General features: G+C 43.7%; 1 protein-coding gene across 14 annotated transcripts in view; it reads right to left on the minus strand.

The window, feature by feature from the left end:
• Window positions 1–25,882, minus strand: part of stxbp5l (syntaxin binding protein 5L) — a 149,381-nt gene that overhangs the window by 30,004 nt on the left and 93,495 nt on the right. For 8 of the 14 annotated variants that reach the window (XM_087829673.1, XM_087829671.1, XM_087829668.1 and 5 more), the window contains exons 6-20: window positions 23,579–23,642; window positions 18,196–18,279; window positions 15,667–15,790; window positions 11,610–11,685; window positions 11,182–11,336; window positions 10,788–10,860; window positions 9,652–9,799; window positions 8,450–8,517; window positions 7,850–7,890; window positions 6,275–6,489; window positions 5,993–6,180; window positions 5,600–5,725; window positions 3,532–3,683; window positions 1,443–1,511; window positions 340–405 (exon numbers count right to left, since the gene is read on the minus strand). In XM_087829673.1, coding sequence (XP_087685799.1) covers window positions 340–405; window positions 1,443–1,511; window positions 3,532–3,683; window positions 5,600–5,725; window positions 5,993–6,180; window positions 6,275–6,489; window positions 7,850–7,890; window positions 8,450–8,517; window positions 9,652–9,799; window positions 10,788–10,860; window positions 11,182–11,336; window positions 11,610–11,685; window positions 15,667–15,790; window positions 18,196–18,279; window positions 23,579–23,642 — 1,649 coding nt within the window. The remainder of the gene's footprint in view (window positions 1–339; window positions 406–1,442; window positions 1,512–3,531; window positions 3,684–5,599; window positions 5,726–5,992; window positions 6,181–6,274; window positions 6,490–7,849; window positions 7,891–8,449; window positions 8,518–9,651; window positions 9,800–10,787; window positions 10,861–11,181; window positions 11,337–11,609; window positions 11,686–15,666; window positions 15,791–18,195; window positions 18,280–23,578; window positions 23,643–25,882) is intronic. The other 6 variants (XM_087829674.1, XM_087829672.1, XM_087829670.1 and 3 more) reach the window with 1 other exon arrangement.

Below are 25,882 nucleotides of genomic sequence, written 5' to 3' on the forward strand. Positions count from 1 at the left end.
GTGAAAGACAAACATGTCAAAGGAAACGACCGAGCTGATGGAGCGTGCAACGTTCCTTCTTCTTCACCTTTGGGAAACACGGTCACCACACGACTTCAGACTAAAGGAACAACCAGCTGAGACAAACCCAGTACACTCCTCTGAAGGAGTGCCAGCACTTCTCTGAAACAACAGTGAACAGAGTGCCGCTCTCACCACGTGACGAGGTGACCACAGGCTGTAACTCAAGTTTAAAGACAAAGCATCCCACCCACAAAGACTCAAAGACATTTGCATTCAGGGAATGAAGGATTGGAGGCTGCAGGTGTGTGTCTGTGTGTGAGTGTGTGAGCAGGTTACCTGAAGTGGGCGACTTGTTCCTCTCCATGTCAATCGACTGCTGGTTGTCAGTGAGTTCAGTAAGGCCTGCAGCAGCCGACAGGAAGAAGAAGCAGCACACGCAGTGTGTCAGATTATTTGAAGCCGGTCATGCAGATTAAGCAGACGTCTGATTGGTAGAAGTCAGCCACGCTAAGCCCAAAGAAAGAGTGCAGCTAGCAACAATGCTTCATCATTACATCATTCCTCACGAGGTCAGCCTCGAATATTTGCTCTTTGCTTTTTTATCAGGATTCAAAGTGCCTTGGCTGGGCAGAGTGGCTGATTACTGATGCGACCTGCACTACAATCAGATTTAACATCTTTTACCAGCTTGCATTAAAATTCAAAAAGCATGTAGTGCAAATCTCATGATAAAGTGGAATAAATAGCGAACATACGAAACAGCACACACACAAATTCAAACAGGATACTGTTGAACATATTCAGTCACATGCAGCAAGCACGAGCCGACATGGAGTCGTTTGTAAAAACTGCCACAAACACTGAGATTTCTAACTCAGCCCTCAAAGCCCGGCTGCAGACGTGGGCTGTTTGAAGCAGCGTTCATTAAGGATTCATTAACAGCCTCGCAGAGTCGTCACAGCTCAAAACATTATTTGTCTTCAGTCACAGGTTCTGCCAAACATTGGTGATGCCGGTAGTTTATGCTGACGTTACAAATGGCTGAAGACACTGAGAGGTGCCCTCGTTAAACTTTCCACTGTAACCGTCAACAAAAAGCACACAGTTAGCTTCAATAACCCCACTGGCTTTAGTTAAAATATACATCGCATGGATAATGCATTATTTATAACTGCGCTTGCTCAGCTGTCTCAAAGAAGTGTCTCTTCTTCTGCAAAGAACAGACTGCTGGACATGACTGGAATAGACAAAGCTCTGCAGGTGACGTCTCGCTTTATCCCAGTCATGTCTTTGGTTTGTCCTGGGCTTCGAGTCTGTGTCAGTTCTTGTGGCAATAATCTGTACCAAACATCATGTCTTACTATGTCCATCAAAACACCAACCCACACCCCCCACACACATACACTGACTCCCCCGGCCTTTGGGAAGGCCCGACTTACTCTGATAGGATGTACGGATCCTTTTCTTTGAATCTGAATAAAAGTTAGACAGGCCGCGCATGCAAAACTCTGTCAGGCAGGCCCGCATGCCCACACCAGCAGCCACAGAGTCACCAAAGTAGGAGGAGGAGGAGGAAGGAGGGGTGGAAATGAGGAGTGGGGTTTGAAGCAAGGAGAGGTTAAAGAGGACAAGAGGGTGGAAACGGAAGAGCGTAAGTGGGGTGGAGGCAAAGGAAGAATGGCAGTAATGAGAAAAGAGGGGACGTTAGTGAGAGGAATGCATGAGGATAGAAGGAAGGGTGGATGAGGAGGGGTGGGGGTGGGGAGAGAGAGGAGGCGGGGGGGAGGGGGGGGAGAGAAGAACACACAGGCTTAGAGAGGAAAAGAAAGTGAGAGCAAGCAGCAAGTGAGATCGTGTCAGGGAAGGGCACAAGAAATACCCGCTACTCCAGCAAACCCAGAACTGCTGGTGTCACTGGTGTCAGCAGGGAACATGTCATTACCAGCAGCGCAGCATGGAAACCCAGCTCGTTGTCATTTAATCATCTGCATTGTGACATCATTCTGAGAAGTAAATGCCCACATTTGATGGCTGAAAGCTTTCACACTCATACACGTGTGTGTGATGACAACAGCTAAAGATGTGGTGGGAGGCACAGGAAGTGTTCAGACTGGGCACCGGCACCGGCCTTTTGGCTGTGCTCTCGAAGTCTGGTGTTGAGCCTTGTGTGAACCGGAGCACAGTAAGTGCCTCAGATCAGCACAGCACCACCCGCGGCACAGAAAAGGGCATGTTTGCCCGCTTCTATTTTCCTTTCTGTCTCCACATTGATTTTAAAGCGCTCACACAGAAGGTGTAGGGTGCAAGAGCATACGAAAAAATCACCAGAGTATTTTCAGCTCACCTGTGGGAATTACGCAATGAAACGAGCACTTGCTGCAAGTTCTTCTGAAATATTTACCACCAAGTTGGTGCCTTGTCCAAAAAGGAGTCGGCCTCTATTTTACACAGTGATTCCTAAACGGTGGGTCTGAATATCAAGCACGTTAAATATAATTAAGATGCTTCAGAGGCCGTCAGCAGACGGGATCAGAGAAAAGGAGGAGGGATCAGAAACACCTGTGTGGCTCTTACAGGTCTGAAAACAACAGACTGAGAAATCAAATGACAACATGCATATGATGCCCATGTGGAATGACACGCAACCTGTTAACATGCACTTCATGTCACAGTGCAGCTCTATGACAGGCAGAGATGGGCAGGTGTGTTTGTGTTTGTGTGTGACAGACAAAGAGGAAGGACAGGAGATCCAGGCCGTCGTCGTGTTACAGATAGTCTGATGTTACTGTGTCAGTGTCTGCTCTCGTTTGCTTTCCCCACTCTGACGGTTTTGTCCGAACTTCATCTTCATCAACCATAAATGCTAACGATGTGCTAACTGCAAGGCTAATGTCACATTTTCTGTTTTCAGTCAGCTGAGAGGAGTTTAAACACCACCACTTATTCTCACTAGTTTTTAATGCTGTGCCTAAAAAGTCAGTTTATTAAAGATGTTTTTATTTCAGTTGGTTTGTATTTTAAGCTCTCGAGGTCACTGCAGAATCATCCCGTTCAAAGCGGGACATTATTACATTACACACACACACTTGGAAGTTAAATTTTGTTTCTAAAATAATAAGAATGCAGTTTGTAAAGTAACACATTAGAAAACAACAGCAGGCAGAGGCGTGTTTTTAAATTAAAATATATATTTATATATTCAATTAACATATTATTATATAATAATAAAAGTAATTTGTAATTATAATGTAACTGAATGTAAAATATTATGAAAACTAAGAGTCAGGGCTGAGTAGTGCATACTACTTTAAATATGCTCTACTTCCCATCACACAGTAATGATTGATTAGCAGTAATGATTGATTAAATATTGAAGGAATATATTGAAACTATTTGTCACGCACTAGATCAGAAGAGACAGAAAGAGAAGAAGACAGAGGAGCAGAGAAAAGATCAGATTCAGTGTCTGGATGGCGTGATGTTGCACACTGAGTATCAGGTGTGTGTGTGTGTGTGTGTGTGTGTTACCTGAGGTGGACTGCCTGTTCCTGCGGGGGGAACGGGTAAGGCGCTGGTAGGGGTCGGTGCTTCCGTACAGATCCAGTGTCGACATACATAATATGACAGTTTTTTGCAAGTAGTCCACCACCGCCAGGCCGTTACAATTCCCGAACGCCAGGCTGGACACGAACACAACGTCAGGAGGGAAGAAACAAGCACACACACACACACACACACACACACACACACACACACACACACACACACACACACATTAGAGTTGTGCCAACTAACATGAAAAACACTGTCAAATTAAGCATGAATTAAACAGTCTGCTTTTATTCCATGTTTCTAATACTTATCCCAGAATTCCCACATGACTGATCGTCACCTGCCATGCATCATATGGGCTCAAATTGTGGTCATAAATATTTTGCACTTGTAAATCAGTTTTGTATGTGTAAAAGCAGATTTGCGTGTGGAAAAATATGTGTGAAACTCTGCACTCAGGTTTCAAGTTACAAGTACAAATTTTGACTCTATTTTTCTTCCTTTCATCTGATTGGCCAATGTCATGTCAATCACAAATTTAACTACCCAATCAGAGAACAGATGGGTTTGGCTGTCGGAGGGGCGCATTATGGAGCTTCAGGTCCTGAGGGAATAAATGCCCTTTTACATCCCAGCGTTTTCCTTCATCACTATGAAGGAAAACAGTCTGTGGTCGTCTCAGTTTGGTGATCTTTGTGTCACAGGTTTACGTGGAATACATTTGAAAAGTAACTTTCCCAACACTGCATATGCTACAATATTGTGAGCACACCACACTTTCACTGACCCGAGCTACAAGGAGTAAAAATGTCCAATGGGAGCTCAGCCCCCCGTGGAAACCATTTGGAACAATCACTGTTAAAAAGCCTCATTAACTTATAAACATCTGGCCTGGACAACATATTCCCAGCAGCTGCAGCTGGACGATACGTTTCTGGGAACTACACGTGGATTGGGTTTTAAGCTTGCACCCAGAGGAGACAGAGCCGAGTCCTTATTGTGACATCAGCAGGAAAGCAGGCTGCTGTGCTGAGCACGTCTCACTGACATCCTAATGTTATTCTGCTCTCATCAATAATCTCAGGAATGTTTTTATATTAGTGCGGCTAAAGGAGGACTGTGTCTGTGTGTGTGTGCATGCTCTGCTCAGTATGTGAGAAAGGCATCAAAAAGCCGGATAATCAATTACTGCAATTTCACTTAAGATATGAAAAGCTTCAGAGCAGAGATTCGACTACTGCCTTGACCCGCAGAGAGCTTTTCAGAAAACTCTGTTATTGGTTTCTGCCCATAAAGCTTCTATTCACATCAAAGCCAGACAAGCGGTCTCAAACCCTGCGAGCTCAGGAAGTCATGCAGCTCCCGTTTGACTTCAGCACAACATATAATCATTATTAGTCCACATCCAGTAAGTTACTTTAAAATAACAAAAGCAGCTAGAAGAAGACGATGTGCTCGTGTTTGTTGCTGCTCGTCACTGGCTACGGTCACAGGACATATGGTGTTTTTCTCAGCTCGGCTCGCAGGTGTTACATTTGTCAAGAAAGCTCCAGAACACATTTAAATAATTTGGTCACATTACATTAACTGCTGGCAGTAACAGCAAAATTACAAAGCTTACACATGGCCCATTATCATATTTACATCCTCCGCCAGCCTCACAGTATGATACAGTACAAATACTGCAAATACCAACTCAATACTGCACAAAGCGCATATACAAGAGCCAACTATAAACACATCTGTGTACAGCTGAGCCCTCTTACTGCCACATGCATGTTCTTCTCCTGTTGCATCACTGTTGCTGTTTATAATCTGGCTATTTTCAGAAAATGAGAGTCAAATGTCCTCAGTCTGTGCAGGTTTGGTTCCCTGCACGCTTCACAGCCATGCTTGTATTGTGCACTGATGCTGTTTTTATTGGTGACGAACAAACATATGAAAATGGATAATACAAGCCTACTGTTTGCTAAATGTTCCTAATTTAGACTCATAGACAGACACAGAGCTGCTCAGGACAGAGTGTTATGCCTCTGAAACTCACAGGCCATAGGCTGAGTTGATGTCCAGGCTGGTGATCTGCTGTGGAGGTTCACCATCTACCCAGAGGAGCTGGATGACCAACTCTGACTGGTAGCCAGGAGGAACCCGAACCGCCCGGTCCTTCACTCTGAAACAGATAAAGAGGGCAGCTTTTATCAACAGCTAATGAGGAATGATGTTGGAATGAGGAGTAACGGTCCAATTTACCCTGAAACACCTGGCAGAGCATAAATACACAACACTGGCATGCACTGTAACGTGCCTCAGCAAGTCATTAGACCATCATGCACCACCAGAGTGGTTTTCTTGACTTGATTGTGCTTGAAGTCTACTGTGCTGCAGAGACGGAGGACTGTTCTTCAAACAGAAATCTCGTAGTTTATAGATATCTTACTTGAGGCAGGGGATGCTGTCTTTGATGCCCTCTGGTGTCCTGCTGCCTGGGCTGGCTGGGTGTTGGTGTTGGTGGTGATGGTGCGGTTGGGGTGAGTGGGAGCCGGGCTCTGAGAAGCTGGGATTGTTTTCATTCTCTGATGGAGAGATGACGTCGTCCGAGTCACACTGCAGACGCACCTCTAGAGACTGAAACATGAGAGGAGACTCAGGGAACGTGTCACATCAACACTGGGCTTCACCTTCAGTCTCTGTACATCACCTGACCACTTTAAGCACTCACCACTATCTGAGTGTTGGCATCATATTTGCTGAAACGATAGAGGATGATGTGAGCTGAGATGCCGACCACGCAGAACATGCGACTCTGAGGGCACCAGCTGACCATCTGAATAGCAAACGGGTCTTCTTCCACCAGCTCGGCGGCGCGGCCCTCGCCTGGCTTTGGCTTCTCGAACACTTTGGAGGTCTTCATCTTGTACAACATCTGCAGCGTGACTGCACAGAGACATCTCAGTTAAAGCATGAAGTAAACGGCCATGTGCACGTGGTGATATCCTGATAGCTTTATGCAGTTTGCCATGTTACATCTTCATATTCTTCACCTTTTAAATTTCATGCACTTTGTACAAATGTCTCGTCTCCACTTGGCGAAGCATTTTCACCCCGTACTGCTGCGATTGGCACAGCTGTACAAATGCATTAGACCAGTAATGTGTCTGGCTGAGAGGAGACTGATTTGCACCACAGCCTTCTGATTTATTTTCCATTTAAAACACATAAACAGATGCTGCACCTTTAATAAAGCTGCAGTAGTAGAAATGTGTGCACACGGTAAACCTGGAAGCGTGTGCTGATCAAAGATGGCCGGGATCATACGTGTCGTGTTGAGCTATTACAAACATACTGAGGTCAAATACTCTGAGTCACGACTAAAATAGTCAAAAGACGACTGTTATTTCCCCCTGGACTCATTTCTGTCTGGATCAGTGTGGTGGGACGACCACACAGAACACAGCAGGCTTCAATGGCAGCACATCTGACAATCATCTACTAAAATAAATATGAATATACACCGAAAAGCCACAACATCTTCAGCACCTGCCTAATATTGTGTCATTCACCCTGAGCCATAGAAAATGGACTCCACTACACCCTGAAGGTGTGCTGTGGTATCTGCACCAAAGTCCCACAGATGCTCGACTGGATTGAGATCTGGGGAATCTGGAGGTCAAGTCAACTCCTCAAACTGGTTGTTGTGCTCCTCAAATAGTTCCTCAACCATTTCTGTTTTCAGTGCATTATCCTGCAGAGAGAGGCCACAGCCATCGGGGAGCACCTTCTCCATGCATGGGTGTAAATGATGTGCAGCAATGCTTGGATAGATGGTACGTCTCAAAGTAACATCCACATGGATGCAGGACCCAAGGTTTCCCAGCAGAGCATCGCTCAAAGCAACTGTCCCCGTTGGCTCGCCTGTGGTTCCCCATGTAAGCAACGCACAATAATCCATCCACCTATCTGATTCATCAGACCAACCCGCCTTCTTCCATTGCTCCATGGTCCATGTCTGATGTTACGTCTGATCGGTTTATATCATATGAAGTTTGATAAATAGATGTATGAAATGCTCTCAGCTGATCTATCATGTGATGGGGCATAGCACTGAGATCAGCTGATCTGAAGCTAAACCATATGCGTGCAGGTATGTTAGCTGTGGGTGAGTATGATTAGTCTGAACTCTTAGATTATGTCATTAAGCAATTAATGATATCACCCAGGTGATTGATTAACTGTGCTGTGGAACAAATGCATCGCTGCAATGAGAATGCAGGAAAGCTTGGTGCACAGGACTTACTTGCAGATGCGTCCCAAAACTTAATCGATCCATCAGCATGCCTGAAAAAAATGTAATTAGTATGAAATTAATGACAACAAGTAAAACTTCCAACCTTCCCACTCACTTTTAGTCTAATTAGTCGTGTTAATGATTATTACCTCAGTAAATTTATCGCTGCATTTTTAAAACATCACACTGTTCATGAATCTGCAGCTCACCTGTCTTGTGGCTCACAGAGCTACAAAGTGAAGCTGGGTTCCTACTTCATGAGAACTTGAGCATTTTTAGGTGTTTCACGCTGTGCTTTCAGCAGTGAAACGTCTCCACGTCGACCTCAAAGGGCCGGACTGCCACTGATATCTGTGAGTGTTACCCAGAAGCAAACGCCACCCAGCGAGCAAGCTTCAGAGCAGGTTAACATCTCTGACAAAGGGGGCTTGCTGTCTACTGGGGCTGGCACAGATAGAAATCAAATCTACGCAGCGCTATAAATGTAGAAAAACCCACAGTCTGTGGTTCTGTCACCGTGGCGTGAGACACGGCTCAACTGTCCTTTTAAATGTGACGGGTGGTGTTAAAGAGGGGTCATCAGTATTCCTGTCTGCATTTCTAACTCACCCCGTGATGATGATCTCTGGATAAGTGTGGGAGCCTAATGTCCACGTCCCTCCACTGATTGGCCACTCCTGACAAAATAATCACAGCAGCACTGATTATTTTAAACACCCGGGCACATTGTATTTTCCGCACTATAAGGCGCACTTAAAATCCTTTAAGTTTCTCAAAAATCATCAGTGCACCTTATGTATGAATTCTGGTTGTGCTTACTGACCTCGAACCGATTTTATGTGCTGCTAAAATTTGTCAAAAATGTTTTAGTGCGACTTTGCTAAGCTACAAAGCTGTACCGCATGATGGATTGTTGGAGCATTATGGCTACTGTAGTCAGGAGCCTCATGGAGGAATCTGGGTCCTAAACTCCGCTTCAGGTCCCAAAGTCAAACAAACACTGCAGCATCACTGAGAGTTAAAAACTGTCTAAATTCTTTCACCTTTAATAAAATGATCAGTGTTGCTGTTTTACCAGGTGTAACAATTAAGTTTAACATCCAGGCATCCATGAAAACAGAATTTATTACATTTAACAGAGTTAGAAGTTAGCAGGAAGTTGGCAGGAAGTTAGCTCGCTAGTTAGCTAAACATGATATAGCATGATACCTAAACATGATATAGCATGTTCTGACTGAGAGATTTCTGAAAAATTCAAATGTACAGCTCTGCTATCACTTCCAACATAAATGAAGACAGAAAACTAAACAGCAGTGACGTTTGTAGGGTTACTGAAGTTGGGCTAGCTGGTATATAATGATGTGCTACGTGATCGCTAGCTACACAGCTATGTTAGCATAGCATAAACACAGTGAAGCTGGAGGATGAAAGCTAACTTCTTTCCACTCGATAAAAGTTAACGTGAGGGTTCCTGATGGTTAGAGACAAATGCAATCACATGGCAGGATGCTGTAAACGGACCAAACTTCAGTCAGGAGAACAACTGAGATAATCCATCCACAATACCAGGTTTATACTGCAACAACACGGGAATAGAGCGGCTGTGAGAGAATTCAGCATTAATGAATCAATGGTACAGAAGTGGAGGAAGCAAGAAGAATGAGCTAAGTAAAGTTTGACTTATTTGACTGTTTTGTTTCGCTTAATGCGCCTTATGGTCCGAAAATACGGTATGCGAGGATTACGTAACACAAGAAAATCCTCCCAACATGAATCTGCACAGCAAAGGCCGTACTCTTCCCCTCCTTTACCTTCTGGCTGTAGCCAGTCTTCTTGTGTTTCGCTCCTATGGAGTAGAGGATCGGGATGATGTCTGGTGGACAGTCTGCGAAATAGGCCGTGCAGGTCACTGGCGACTCATGGATGTCCATGGGGTACGGGTTCTCAAAGACGGGGTAGCTGCAACAGGCAAGTACACGACGTGGTATATAGTAGACCTATGAACATGAAGCTATTCAGAATTATTCCTCAGCTAATCGAAAGGAATAATTCCAGTTGGTCCTCCCATGGAGCCCACAGGAAGGGGACACGTTCAAAGGTCTGGATTCTTTATCTGTTCTCTAAGCAATAATGATTGAATGTGCCAATGACTCTAGCTTCATCTGCTTTATTGCCGATACAGTAAGATAAGAGCGACTGGTTCTTCTATGCACACATTAAAGTGTCACTAAAAGATGTAGAGGGGTGTTTCTGCAGAGCTCCAAATTCATGCCACTCCTTACTTATAATGAAGCATTTAAATACAATTAACCTGATTTACTTATAATGAACAATTTAAACACAATTAGCTCCTAATCAATGAGCTCAAAGACAATCTGGACATGTTTAAACTACTTTAGGTGTTATCAGGAGACATTTATATCTAACAGCTGTAATTAGCTAACCTAATTAACCAGGAAACTTCATTTATACCCAAGCGTTTTGCTACTCCTCAAATGTATGCCTAGCCTAGCCTTGGGTGTTAATCTGTCAGGACATCATCGCCGCGTCCAGCTTCAATCTTTTATAACAATGATAGCGAGTTAAATCTCCCCACAGAGCATTGAGCTGTGCTTGTTCAAAGGATAACATCTTTGGCAGTTTTTACACAGGATCTTATCAAACCTCTGAAATCACAACAAAAGCACTGAACTGTTTCCCTTCAAGACACTGAGCTGCTGAGAGCAACTTTCTGATAAATCGATACAATTAATCCACAAAAGTCCTGAAATTAGGATAGTCCACATATGCTTATGGCCATACAGCAGCTGATATCTCTCTGAACTACAGCTGCTTTCACTTTGTTGCTGAATGTAAGAACAGTTTCACTCTCTGAGTGATATTCTTGCACACGCGATGGTGTGATTCTGATATATGATGTCTAACTGTATGTTTCACAGTGACGTACTTGCTCTGTGTTAGATCCACCACGATTAAGTCTTTCTCCAGAAGCACGACCACAGCGTAAGGCTCCTGGACCTCTGTGAAGGCCGAATGCAAACAGAAAGATGGAGAAGTAATGCTAGTTACCACGACAACATCAAGGAGGGATGCAAATTTAAAATCAGCTGACATTCATATAAAAATGACTGAACGTCAGTCGGTGGTGAGTTGGTGAGTTTTAAGGAAGCGTGCTCTTGTGATTTCCACATTATGACAGGATTACAGGAGAAGCCGATGGCACCGAGCGGGTGAAAACCCCCCGTGGCTGAAAACCACATTTCTGTGAAAGGCTTCAAACTCACTGAAGCGAGACCACAAAAAGGGACACAGCTCTTATAATTGAATCGGTACGCCCTTACCGTTGTTGTAAGGAGTCTCGCACAGCACCATGAACTCTACTATGGGGTAATCCATCTCCAGCACAGTGATGGCCTTGCCGTGCATGATCGTCAGTGCCGGCCGTCGTCCCGCCTTGTCATATGAAAGACCCCCAGAGAAGATAACAAAAGGCTCACTGTTGTGAAGGAAGAGAATGGATTTAGAGATGCTCACCTCGACAAAGCAGAAAGAAAGAATGAGTAACGAGTAAAATAAAACACACTCTTGTTTCAAATCGAATTAAACGCCAATGATCGATGAAATAAGTGACGCATACACAACAGTTGTTTGTTCCTGTGAGGACTCAAAAGAAATCTTTAAATCTCATCTCAGAGGTTAATATCAATTTAAAAAAAAGGCGGCGCTACGTCTGTGCAATCAGGAAATGAAATGTTTAAGACACACGCACCTGTTCCTGCAGGTCTTGTATTCCACTTTGAGAATAGGTTTGCACGACTCCTTCCTCGCATCCTTCTGTATCTTTCCTGCATCAGAGGAAAAAGCAAAGGAAGAGCAACATGTACAGATTAAATTATAGTTTCATAATAAGAAGATGTAAGAAGAAAAGCTGCTGTTCATGTTTTTCCCTCTTTTAAGCTATTTGGAGTTGCTACCTGCTGCTTTGTCAAAGTGACCAATGCACGGCTCTACACTGTGTTCATAATGTTACATAATGTGAGCATAATCAGGACATAGTGCGCCACAGGAACCCCCTTGAAGGATCAAATTTAGTCTAATTTCCATCTGGAGTTTTGTGTGTTTGCTGTGTTTCCAGGTCCTCTCTTCACTGAATGACAGTCCATTATCAGAGTTAGCGTATTAAAGGGAGTAATTCATGCTTCTCATATTAACACCTTTGAAGAGAAGGTCTCCTAGCTTGGAGGAAGTGAAACCTTGAATTCTACCTTTCAACAAAGGCTCAGCACTTTCTGAACAAATGAAAGAAACATCATTTCTAAACTGTTGGAGCTCTGCTGCAGCATCTTTTATTGAATGCAATAAAAGGAATCATTTTAAGTGTACCTCCTGTCGCAGATTTCTTCACATCATCATTATGAAAAGTGGCTATAAAAAAGGTCATTTTGGTGCTCTTATGTACAGGACGTGCTTAAAACAGACGAAGTGTTGGCTGTAAAAAGCGAGAAACTTCTGATAGTTTAGTTAAAAACACTACGCTGACCAAAAAACTAAAACTTCTGGTTAATGGTGCTCTGCAACAGTCTGGCCTGCTGAGACCGGCTCCTTTAATTGGATACACCGTTAAGAAAATGGATGGATGGTTTATGAACTATGCTCACCTATCCAGGTGCAATGCTCATTACCTACATGTCACTGAAACGGTTGTAGCTGAGAAACACAAAAGGCAAAGAAAGCCCCAGTCGTCACCGAGCTCTGCATCAAGCAACAGCTCAGCAGGTAAGTAAATGATGGAAAGCCAAACACGTGTAACATCTGTGGTTAAGTATTTAGAGCACTGTCCTAATTGCTAATTTAAATAAGCTAAAATTTGTGAGCATATTTGGCAGCTTCAGCAGTAAATTTTATAAATAAATAACAAGATGATGGACTTTTGCCCGACTGTGAAGAAGTCGACTCAGCTGTGTGACAGAGGGAACAATGGCGAGTGATAACAGGTATGCAGAGGTTAGCCTGGAGTGTTAGAGGGGCAGTGTGACATGTTCAAACATGAACAGCAGTTTCATGCTTGGAAGAAGACAAACATCCATAATTCTCTACAAGAAGTTGATTCTGACATTTAAAAGATGTTCAAACTAAATACTGAATCAGAGTCATTCAGAGTCTTTGTATAGATCTGCATCATGTGCTGTGTCCCAATTCAGGGTCTGCACGCTTGAAGTACGCATTTTAAGTGCGATTACGTCACCACCACGCGACGACGGCTGTCCCAATTCGAAGTGTACTTCAAATGCATACTCCAAATGCGCCGTCGATTTCCCCAAATATCAAGCGTGGTCCGGTGCACGTTTCGTGGTCCCATATATCCCACAATTCATAGCGCAGCGGTGGGTGTGGATAATTTTGCTGCAAAATACGGCAGAAGGGAAGAGTGTGCTGTGAACTGTCAAAAGTAAGTACTGAATATGACGTCACTTATTTATGTGCGAATGTTTAATAATGAAGAACATTAAAACATTGCTGTTGGCCACATGTCGGCAAAGTTATGTGACATTAGTGATGTTTGTACTTTCAGCCTCTAAATATATATATATATATATATATATATATATATATATATATATATAGAGAGAGAGAGAGAGAGAGAGAGAGAGAGAGAGACTATAGATTATAGATTATTATGAGATATATAATCTGACAATACTATAATATTGGCCATATTATATTTACATTACCACAGTGAGATGACTTTAGTCTCATGAACAACAAGAGCTAATTGTTATTTACTAACTAATCTTGAAATAACTGTTCGGTACAGAAATAAAGCCTAACAATCATGTTTTACAGTCCTGTGGTCTCAGCCTCAGATACTCAACTAATCAAAGTGATGTCATGACAAAAATGAGTGACCAACAAAACATTTTTTCTCCTTCATTTCTGTCAAACAAAGCTGTATGAAACGTTTCTCGCGGTTAGTATCATGGTTGCTAGGCAACCTGAACAGCGTGACGAAGGCTAGACCGTCCCGTTTCACAAGCCTCTCACTTCCGCACTTCTCGTACTTATAGTACGCACCGTACGTGCGTACTATAAGTACGTGGAGTGGCTGTAGCTCAGGTGGTAGAGCAGGTCATCTACTGATCGGAAGGTTGGTGGTTCGATCCCTGGCTTCCCCAGTCTGCATGCCAAATATCCTTGGGCAAGATACTAACCCCAAATTGCTCTCCGATGCATCCATCGGAGTATGAATGTGTGTGTGAATGTTACTTAGAAAGCACTTAGAAAAATGTGCTTGTGCGAATGGGTGAATGTACAAGTTGTGTACAGCACTTTGAGTGCTCAGAAAGAGTAGAAAAGCGCTATATAAGAACCAGTCCATTTACCATTTACGTAGTGCGCGTACTTTAAGCGTGCAGACCCTGAATTGGGACACAGCCAATGATCTGCATAGGCAGCATGCTGATGCTAATCTAGCCTAGAAGAAGCCAGCGGCTGCTTTTTAACTTTCTTTGTTGTCAGTTTGTGTTCAAATGCAAAAACTAAAAGAAAGACGGTGTCCTCATTAGGAATTTGTGTCAGTGTGTGGGAACGTAGCCTTGGGTTTACAGAGTTAATTGATAATTATGAGATAATGAATTTCAGGTCATATTAACATGAAAGTAATAAGTTCTCTGATGGGCAATTAAGTAACATACTCCATTACCTCTAAGGAAAGTAACAAGTAATAAGTAATGCATTACAAATTAGTAGTAACTTATTGTCATATTGAAGGAAAACAAAAACATAATAAAATCAAACTGGTTTTGATTTCTGAAACTAAAGTACGTTTCCTTACAGAGGTCACAGATAGGTGCTAACTAAGCTAATAGTGCTCTGCTAGTTTTGAGCTATTTCAAATCACTCAGCTGGACATGTTTGTGATATCGGAGCATTTTGGAGTATATTTAATCCAATTCTTTGATAACTAAGATGCTGCTCTGCTGTGAGCTCAGTGAAGTTTGTTGCTTACCACACACTCAGACTATGGACACACCATGTTAGTCACGTTTGCTAGCATTAGCTCAGTTAGCACTCCTTCCTCTCACCTAGCCTCTTGCTACTAAAAGCCCAAGGTGCTGCAGTCGAGCCGTTTAAATGCTGAATTTTAAACCCTCACAGTTTTTAACTCATTTATTTATAACTAAAAACATCTGACTATATTATTCTCAGCAAATAACATTTTAACTGTTTACTTTTCTTCAGCTTTATGTTCTTAGTTGACCTCTACTCATTTTCATGCCTCCCTTTCCTCTTTCTCCCGTTTTCGCCCTGAGTGACACTAAATATCTGACAAATAAACGATCTGCTGGAATTCAGCTGTGCCCCGCTCCCTGTCAGCCACATCCCGCCTGCTTTCTGCTTTGTGATTTTGCCTGAGATTACAGCTCACAGCAAGAAAACACAAATCTGACGAGTTCGGTCGGCCCTGCATGAGAAGAAGCCGTAGGGAGACACGGCAGAAGAGGAGGCAGATTTCACCGAGTGTGGAAATCAAAACGAAGCAGCAGCGAAACACCGCACATACGACAATCACTGCTGGATACAGCACAGTCTACCCTAAATGTGCAGGTAACCCAACATGAATGTTGGTAAATGAGACTGAACGGTGGCTGGTTACACTGAGAAAAGCAAAGACATAACCACGAGCTGCTCGCCAAATCAGATGACAGCATATGGTCCACAGAGGGTTGTTTACAGTCTATGATATTCAGATCTATACAAAGAGTATAAAGGGGAAAAGCCCAACGACTTTGTCTCTGGGATTATGAGAGAGTGTGTGTGTGTCTCACCGTGAGGGAAGGTGACCTGGAATGGCTTGGTGGTGTTTCTGAGGTTCCACAGCGTCAGACTGCCGTCCGAGTGACTGCACATGAACTGCTTCCCTTCGTGATGCCAGCTGACAGAGTGGATGGCCTGCACCGATCACACAGAGTCAGTGTTTCTCTCAAAGTCATAAAGCACTTCAAATGAATCATTGTGTCGTGCAGTGCCATGAGAAAGAAGCCTGATTGGGGAAGAGGAACCAGGAGTCCTGCAGCAGACCCCACACGACGCCGAGCTCGGCGAGCGGCTGAGACCAAAGTCCACCGAAGAACTGAAGCAAGTTCAAATGAACTGTAACAACCTACCGAACAGCCGAACCGAAACTGCACACAGGAGAAATTAAGCTGATTCAGAAGTGAAACGTGATGACACACGACACTGATTCTTACAGCATTTAGCTTTAGGCCAAATCTGGAATAAAACCTCGTTGGTATCGTTGTTGAATCTGTCCTCACGTAGTGTCAGTGCCCTGCTACGCTTCAAATGAAATATGAGACAAAGGAGGAAGATAATAATCCTTCAGAACTGGTTAGCACATAACAAAGTGCTTCTTTCTGCGGATGGTAATTGACACTTTTGTCCAAATACAATGGAGAAAAATGCAACTGACAAGATTGTTTTATACAAAGGCAGACCACACTTTCCCCGTGGAGCTCTATCAAACACACTCCTATTAAAAACACAACAATGATGTTCATCTGACAGCTTTGGTGTCCACACAGAAGAGCAAAACCGCTTCTGCAGCATGTGACACACGGTGATACATATGTGACTCTACTCAGTGATGTCACAGCTACCACGCCTTAGCTGTACAGGTAAAAAACGTCACGCAAGCCAAAACAGCAAAGTCGTTTTCCTGGTATCGCCCTGCGCTCACCACATGTCTGCCGCTGTTCTTCAGAAGACCTCGCTGGGTAATCTTTAGCTTCTTAAAAACATTATTCACAGTTATTCATGTCAAAGCCACAGAGGTCACGGCCCCGGGAGCGTCAGCAGCAGAAAAACAGTCTGGATAACCCCGGAGATGTTTGGCCTGACATTGTTCCAAATTAACCTTTTTCTCATTCGCACACTGAAGCTGAGCGAGCTTATTCAGGAGGCTTTTGTTAGAGCTCATCAGTCCTAATGTGGTCGTTATTGTGGTAATCACAGTAAACTGAATTTTCTCAGATGGCGGCAGAAAATGCTTAAAGCCGGGGGTAGGCTGCGTTTTTCCCTTCGTCATCAGACGGAGAAACATCTATAATAACCTTTCAGCGACTCGATGCTGGAACGAGGCTTTAGAAAAGGCAGCCAGTGATGAGATCGATAGCAGGTCCTTTCACACCAGATAGGAGTTTATAAAGTGTTATAGAAGAAAAAGTGCATTTAACCACAGAGACACGGAGGCGCAGTAAGACTGGGTGTAAATATAGAGCAAAACCAAATGTCAGTATTATTTTTGGTGCATATGAAGAGCTGACAGCTTAAAGTTCTTACTTTTCTTTGTCCTTTAAATCACATTCACATCAGCTTTAATCTATGAATTCCACTCGCGTGTCATCGAGACACGTTTTATTTTCCTCGGGTGACAGATCCACAAAGAAAGCTCATGAGCGTGAGCGTTACTGTTCACAGGAGAAGGAGGACATAAGAGGTGGCAGCAGATGTGCTGATGGTGCGTATGTTTGAAGACACACAAGTTAATGACCTGTTAATGAAAGACATTTGAATATTACATGAATATATATTTTTGTGTGTGTGTAACTTTTCAGCGTGCACTGTGATAAAGACCATGCAAACGTTTTATCCCTGGATGCTGAAAGCTGCAGCATCTTTGGCTGAATACAGACCGTGTAACCTAACACACCTGTCTGACATGACGAGTTTACACTCTGCTGGTCTCTGGCTGCCAGCGTTGTCGTCTGTTCCAGCTGACAGTGCTGTGCAAGCTGCCCGAGGCTGCCCGGACCGGCGTTCCCGGGTCCTCTAATGACTGCTTCTTCAAAGAGCAGTAATTGGTTTGGCAGGCAGCATTTCATAACAAACACCTTGTTAAAAATGAGAAAAGTTGTTGCCGCTCTGAGATGAAAAGTGCACTCGACTTTGGTCAGCGAGGGTAACTTGAAGAGAGTGCTGAGAGTCAATGTTGAAGCACTTCCTGTTTCACCTGAGGAACCTGTAACACTTCAGTGTCACATGTTTTTATTCAGGTCTGTATGTAAAAAAGAAAAACTTGACATGTCTCTGCAGGGCTTTGATGTCATAAACAAACTGAACGTTCCCACTCTGGGACTCTGGGACTCATTTCCAATTTGTTTTTAAAGCAATTTGTTCTCCATTCCTCTCAATTTCGCCAGATTCTTGTACATATCCTGCCTCCTGCTGCTATAATCAGGCATCCCCACAGAGACAGCTAAAATGAAACTACAGTTTGATTACTAAACAAACAAACACAGAGACCACAGCAGACGTAGAAAGAGGGCAGACAGAAAGGCTTCACCTATCAAACTCACCTCATCGTAGTAGATCCTGAAGTCAGCCTTCTTGCCCCGGAGGTCCCACTGCACGATCGTCCCGCTCTCAAACCCTATAAGCAGCTGCAGACAAGAGGAAAGTGTTCATAATAAAAACATGCACGCCTCTGAGGTCTGTGCTCAGTGTGATGATGATGATGATCGGCTATTTATGTTTTAACCATTATTTATTGACTCAGTGCCAGTAGAGTAAAACAGGACAGCAGCCTCCTCCTAACTTGTTACCCAGTGATTAAACTGGATTTTTTCACACTGAGTGGCTGATTGTGAGCAACCAGCTGGTTTCCCAGAGGCTGAGCGTGCAACACCTGCAGCTTGTGTGACCACAAGCTGATTGCACAGCTCACCTGGTGGGAGGACCACCAGCCTTCAGACTGACCGTCGTCACTGTCAGACAGAAGGTTTTAGCAGACAGACAGGTTGCCAACATGGTGAAATCAGCCCGAGTCAATCAGTGCTGATGAGCGTGAGTCATTGGCAAAGTGTCTGTTTGCAGTAGGAGACTCGACTCTGGATATAGTCCTGTACAAACACGGTTGCCAGGTGCTTGTGTTATTCTGCAGATTGTTTCCTGCAGCAACTATGACACCGACGAAGGTTTGTTTCTGTGTCAAATTTATGAAGTTCTGGCTGAACTCTGAATGTAAGCAGGTAAATTGTAGGTGGACAGCAGCAGATTGGCCACACTTCATCCTGTGGTATCGCAAACTGATTGCATGTTACTGCAAACTTGCCATTCAGTCTTAGACTGATAGCAGACTGATAGCAGACAGTTAGCAGACTGATAGCAGACTGTTAGCAGACTGTTAGCAGACTGTTAGCAGACTGATAGCAGACAGTTAGCAGACTGATAGCAGACTGTTAGCAGACTGTTAGCAGACTGATAGCAGACTGTTAGCAGACTGATAGCAGACTGTTAGCAGACTGATAGCAGACTGTTAGCAGACTGATAGCAGACTGTTAGCAGACTGATAGCAGACTGTTAGCAGACTGTTAGCAGACTGATAGCAGACTGTCTTATTCCCATTTTAGACGACAACATAAGCTGCAGATGGTGTTGGTGCAGCCTCAGCTATGTCACTGGCTTGGTTTGTCTCACAGTCCCATCACTGGTGTCTAACACACACTGGGTAAAACAGGCTGTTTATCTGTGTCTCTACATGAACACAAATGCACACAAACACAGATTTACTGATTTACACACACTGAGAATAACACACACTCCTTCATGTACGAGGACAATTCGTCGCAGTCCTTACCATATCAGCTCTGATTTATATAGAATACACTGGCACCATATAAACAGGCTCCAGAAACAAACAGCCCTGCATGCACTGGAGGAGAAAAAGCAACACTCCCACATACTACAACCCAGTTACACACAAATTCACAAACAGACGATAAAAGGGGAAGCAAAGCCGACCCAATCTGATCAGAGATCAGAGGAGAGCTGCTGCAGAAGCACAGCTTTAAAGACAGAGAGGAGGAAACAACTCTCCTGCTGAGTGCAAAGACTGTGTGACACTGCACATCTGAAGAAGGGAAGCAGAGTGCAGGTGAGGGGAAAGCAAACCCGGCAAATTCTGCAGCTCTGAATACATTTTTAAGAGTGAGGACGCATGAAGGATCAACACTGTAGGATCTGCAGGCAGGTCTGCTGTGATGTGAATGAGACATATCAGTGACATCTCATTAACATAATAAATATCTATTAAGCATGAAAACGGTGTTCATGCGGCTCTATTGTGGGCACTTTAAAGAGAATTCTGCAGCACGTCGACAAACTGCAGTGAAATTACAGTCGTTTACTCCAGCAGAGATTTCATCAAAGGCAACAAAGCAAAACCTGAGAATAATCTTTTATGGGCTTTGGTGAAGAAAATTTAACTGCTTTTTAAACAATTTTTCTTTTCATTCACTTTTATGGGCTTTTATTTGATGTTTTTTGCAGCACGTTGAAATAAACGGCTTAAACAAAACAAAATCTGTTCAAAACAGACCAAATAAAGAGCAGACGTTACATATACTACATATTTATAAGCTGAATAAGGGCTGTTGCCACTGGAAATATTCATTTAATATCTGCTGTCATCATTAATTCAGTTTCTGCTTTGGTGGAACCAGCTCCCAGTCTGGATCCAGGAGACAGACACTATCTCTACTTTTAAGATTCAAACTTTCCTTTTTGCTAAAGCACATAGTTAGAGCTGGAGCAGGTGACCTGAATCCTCCCTTAGCTACGCTGCAATAGGTGTAGGCTGCTGGGGGATTCCCATGATGCACTGGGTGTTTCTTCTTCACTCACTGTGTGTTAACAGACCTCTCTGCACTGAATCATACCTGTTATTAATCTCTGTCTCTCTTCCACAGCATGTCTTTATCCTGTCTTCCTTCTCTCACCCCAACCAATCACAGCAGATGGCCGCCCCTCTCTGAGCCTGGTTCTGCCAGAGGTTTCCGCCTGTTAAAAGGAAGTTTTTCCTTCCCACTGTTGCCAAAGTGCTGCTCATAGGGGGTCATATGATTGTTGGATTTTGTCTGTAGGTAGATGTCTGTGATTTGGTGTTATATAAATAACATTGTTCCAAACCTGTGTTGGTGATCAGTAATATAATTATAATTCTCTGTATTTCCTGCTGTATGTTAAACTTGTTGAACTAGTCAGACCTGGATTTTTAAAGACTTCCAGTTGCACAAAGTGATGCTGAGACTGATATAATCTGAGGTCGTTTCAGGATAATTTTTGTACAGAATGACAATTATCATCTCAAAGCTTTTATCCAGTTTGAAAGACTGACTGAGTGGAACAGGAAAGCGAGTCCTAGTTGGCGACTAGCAAACTCACACTAACCTTTCAGTGACAATCACCATTACCAAGCACATGGAGGCTAGCTTAACTAACCTCAGCTACAGGACAGCAGCATTAGCGTGAGCTGAGAGAACTTGTTCCCTTTGCTTACTAAGGGTTAACTTTGTGCTGTTCTAGGAGAGGAGACGTTTCTAAACACACGGCCTTTGTTCTTGCTTGCAGTGAGCGACTGCAGTAGGTGACGGCAGCTAGGGTTGCCAACCGTCCCTTAAAAAACGGAATCGTCCCGTATTTAGAAACAAAAGTACACGTCCCGTATTGAGCTGAAAAGGGACGCACTTTGTCCCGTAATACAGTGAGAATCAAAAGTAGTCTATAAGTTTTAATGTAATTAACGCTTTGTTTGAAAACATAATTCCCAGCCCCGCTCCTGCTTTGTGACCAATGAGCTGACAGCGCACTTATGACAATTCAGATTACCGCTCATCTCATTGGTTGAGGAAAGGTCGCTTGCGGAGAAAATACCGGAAGACAACAGATGACCACAACAAAAAGCATGGCCAACAGGGAAACAAACGCCGACACTGCGGTGCAAGTCTCAGACGACACTGTGCGATTTTCAAACTGCACGATTGGCTCGCATGGGTTATAAGTTCATAGGTCACGATGCTCTGATGCGACCTGAGTGCTCACACTGTGCCTCCATAAAATGAAGGTTATAACAGAAAATCTGTCGCTCGCTCTCCCTCTCTGTCTTTCACTCACACAGACACACACCACCATCAACTTTGCTAAATTGCTAATGAAAAACATGATCAGGCAGCTGTGATTGAGCAGCAATGTAAATCCAACTATTTTTACGGTTGTTGTGGTCGTGATAATTTTGTGATGCCACATCGAAAAGGCTCGGATGAGCTTTCCAAAGTTCTACAAGTTGTGCCTCCATCGCTTGTGTCCAGATCACACGCTGCACAGCCGCGCTGCTCCGTCTTTTTCACCGACGTTTACGTGTTTGCGCGTGAGCAGTGTGAGCGGCTGCGGTGACACCCTCACGACTGATTGATGATCGGGAGCTGGTCGTGAGGTGTTAATCGCTTCTCGTTACCCCACGTATACTACACGATGCATGATGAAGGCCAAACTCGGGCCGATCGCCAAAACGGTCGCACGACTCAAAAATCGGCTCAAAATGGGCCAAAAATCGCACAGTGTGAGCCCGGCATTAGATCGGCAATGTTTGTTCCTCTCAGAGAAAGAAACAAAGGCTGCAAAAGTACAGGGAAGAATGGGAAAAGGAAAACACCTGGCTGGAAAAGTGCACGATAATACCTATAAAGCGCACTGCACTGTGTGCCGGCGCACTTTTTCCATAGGCATGCTTCTAATGGTGGGCACATGAAGAACATGAGGGGCGTGAAAGCTCAGAGAACCCTTAACCAATTTTTGTCCACCAGGCCACGGCAGAAGCAGATATGGTATGTAAACACTGGTTTGTTCGTTTTTAAACCCTCTGGTTAAGGTTAAAATGGGCACGTGCAGTGAATATCAGCGCTATGTGGCCAGAAGTGTGATAATATAATTTATTTTGTGTAATAAACCACTGCAAGGATAGATGATTACAACAAATAGATGAGTAATACATAAAAGTAATACATAGATGAATAATGATGATGAGTTATGATGCGTAATCATGGGAACAAGTGGGTTTACAAACGGGAGCAAAAGCTGAAATAATGCCTCTACTGAAGCCAATTGCACTAAATGCACTAAATGTGCACTGTTACAAGAATATTTTTCTTTCTATTGTTTTCTATTAATTTATATAATTTTAAGTTAAGCAGGACAGAGTTCTTTTAAAGAAAGATTTACTTTTATTCTCAAAAGTTAAGCATGACAGGCTTCTGTTTAAGAAAGAGACCTGTTTTATTGTGTTAATGTTGTCATTTTGAGCTAAAAATAAATGCCTAAATGATTTTTGTTTCCCATGTGTTGATATCACAATATCAGAATACGCATCTACTTAAATCAAATTCAAGTCAAATGGTTAAAAAAATAATTTCACACACAAAAAAAGAGCTAAAAAATTCACCACACTGGGAAGGGTGAAGACAACTGGGTCACCCGGCCCTGGCCACGAGGTGTCCCTTATTTATTTCTCAGGGAGTTGGCAACCCTAACGGCAGCTGAAAATTCATGTCTCATTCTTTTGTCTTTAAAGCTTTTCAAGTCTGGTTTCATCCGAGGGCTACAGAATTCCACTGGCAAAAATCAATATGCCTCTCAATGACCTCTCTTTCTCTTTCTGCAACTTTTCCATCCAGCTTCTTTCTTCTTTGTTCGCGAGTAAAAAGATCACTCCCCCCCATGAAGATGGGGGGGAGTGATGGGGGTGGGGGGCGGGGATGACAGAAACATGTCTGAGGAAAAAGCTCAGATTTTACTGGAGGCACAAAGTGTGAAAAGCGAGGCAGCTTCAGTGCAGCAGACTGCTTCAGCACTGGCGCTGGTGCTTGAGGAGAATCATGAAGGCGATGCTTTGATGCGCCTACACACCTTTCCTTCATCCTTTGGGCTGTCACTCAAATGAACGACTGGTCCTGGGTGAGTTTTAGTTGATCTGTAATGAGAAGGAAAAATAACAGAGGTGAGGAAGACAAAGTGTAACGCTCTGAAACAATACTGCAACAAATGTAAACGCTGTACTGCAGCCACGCACACGTACTCAGCACCACAGCCATACTTTACGCTAACACGCCGCTTAGCTGTGTGACATCCGTCGGCACTGTGTGGAAGAGAAAGAACCCACTTGATGTATTCAAACTACAGTCAGCAGGGAGCAACAACAACAAAGCCTTACTTGTGGTATTTATTAAATTTTTAAGGTGTTTCTGTTATAGCTGTAATTTTCTGGCCCCTAAACAAGCTGCCTGCTGCCAGCCACCATAATAGCACACAACACTGAGGCCTGACATTTAGATATCAGGTATATCGTTTCTGTGGCGATGCAAAAATTACAGCCTGCAGTATAAAACACGCCGTAAAGGTGTCAAGCTAAACGCTCACCTTAGGCTCTTTTTATGAATAATGTGAGGAAATGTGACATATTCATCATTTCAGTGTTTAAATAAAGTAAAGCACATAATGCCTAAAGTAGACAGTCCTGTGCAAAAGTCTTGAGCCACCCTCCTTTCTTTATATTTTGGAAGATATGTGACTGAAACTGACTGTGACTTTACACAGCTTTGCGTATGTATGTGTATGTATGTATATAGACACGTGTGTGTGTGTGTGTGTGTGTGTGTGATTTACATTGCTGTGCTTGAGAGCCACCATCTACTGGAACCAAATTCCCTGTATGTGTCTGCACATATACTTGGCCAATAAACACAATTCTGATTCTTATTCTGATTCTGAAACGTGCAAACATACATGGAAACACAGCATTTACGGCTAAAACCGAGTCTATGCTGAAGAAGCGCACAGTCTGAGCTCTCCGTCAGCTCTGTGAGGATCTTCAGGAACAGTTCTCCAGGCTTCCTGAAGGACAGTCAAAGTTCTTCCTCAGATGTTTCTGCCTTTGGTTGTGTTCTCTGTCAGGAGGATCCCACACTGCTTCAGTGGAGCTGAGCTCTGAGGAGGCGCATCCATCACTGATGTGTGCTTTGTGTTTGGCATCACTATGGTGCTGAAAAATGAAGCTGCTGCCAGTCAGATGTTTCCAGATGTTCCTGCGTGGTGGATCAGACTCTGTAATTCATCAGTTTAAGATCTCCAACAGCACTGACTGACCTGAGACCATGACAGAGCCTCCACCGTGCTTCACAGATGGCTGCAGACTCTCACTGCTGGACCTCCTCCTGACCTCCTCGTACACACTGACCATGATGTGAATCCATCTCTCCATCACACCTGTTCCTCTGACCTTCAGTCCAGTTCTGGTGTCATTTTCAGCCTCAGCCTTTCCTCTTGTTTCCCTTCAGCCGCCCTTCACTGAATCTTCTCTGATGAGGCTTCAGTGAAGTGTAGGTGATCAGCTGAAGCTCCTGTGTCAGGTCAGGTCTCTCTAATAGGTCCCTATTAACATGCCTTTCAGATACCTTACGGTGTAGCATTAGCTACATGAACGAGAGGACGGAATATGAGTGAAAACAGAAAGACCTGAACTTCTGCTCAACACCACCTTAACAAGTCTGTCTCCTTGGAGAAAGAAATATCCGAGAAGTCGTGAGAGTTTTCCACAGGATGGTGTAATATAGTATAGTATTGTTGAATGATTTATTCTTGCATGATGAGAGTTTGATGAGAGCTCCTTTAATTTAAAGTAAGTTGTGCGCACCCTTGGAGCAGGCAGCTACAGCAGATCAGTGCTTGGTGATTCCTCACAGCACAAACCTGCAGCACTAAAATAAAATGCATCGCTATTTTCCAAGAAATCCACGAGAGCTGCATGATCACCGGCAGATGTCAGTTTAGCTGCCACAGTCAGGACACTGTAGCATTGTGCCTATAATCTGGCGAGCTGAGGTAAAGTGTGACTGACGTGTTCAGATGGGCCCGTTTAGCTATGCCTACTGCTGGAGAGCGATAAAAGCATGAAACCAGAACACGCTCTCAATGCATCGCTGTTGCGGTAACAAAACAGGATATCAACGAACCATCTGCGATGCACAACACCTGCCCGGACACGTAAGTGCAGCACACAGGGTGAAAGCCAGGAGCTCGAATATACTGAATATACCCGGTGATGTAACCCGCCTGCTAACGTGGGACCCTGAACCCTCTGCACAGAGAAACAAACGTGTGCTTTTAGAACCAATCAGGACCGATCAACTATAAAACACGTTGGCGACAGAAAGT

The sequence above is a fragment of the Neolamprologus brichardi genome, chromosome 16, assembly GCF_056152115.1.
Source record: "Neolamprologus brichardi isolate AB-2024 chromosome 16, ASM5615211v1, whole genome shotgun sequence".
Taxonomy (NCBI): domain Eukaryota; kingdom Metazoa; phylum Chordata; class Actinopteri; order Cichliformes; family Cichlidae; genus Neolamprologus; species Neolamprologus brichardi.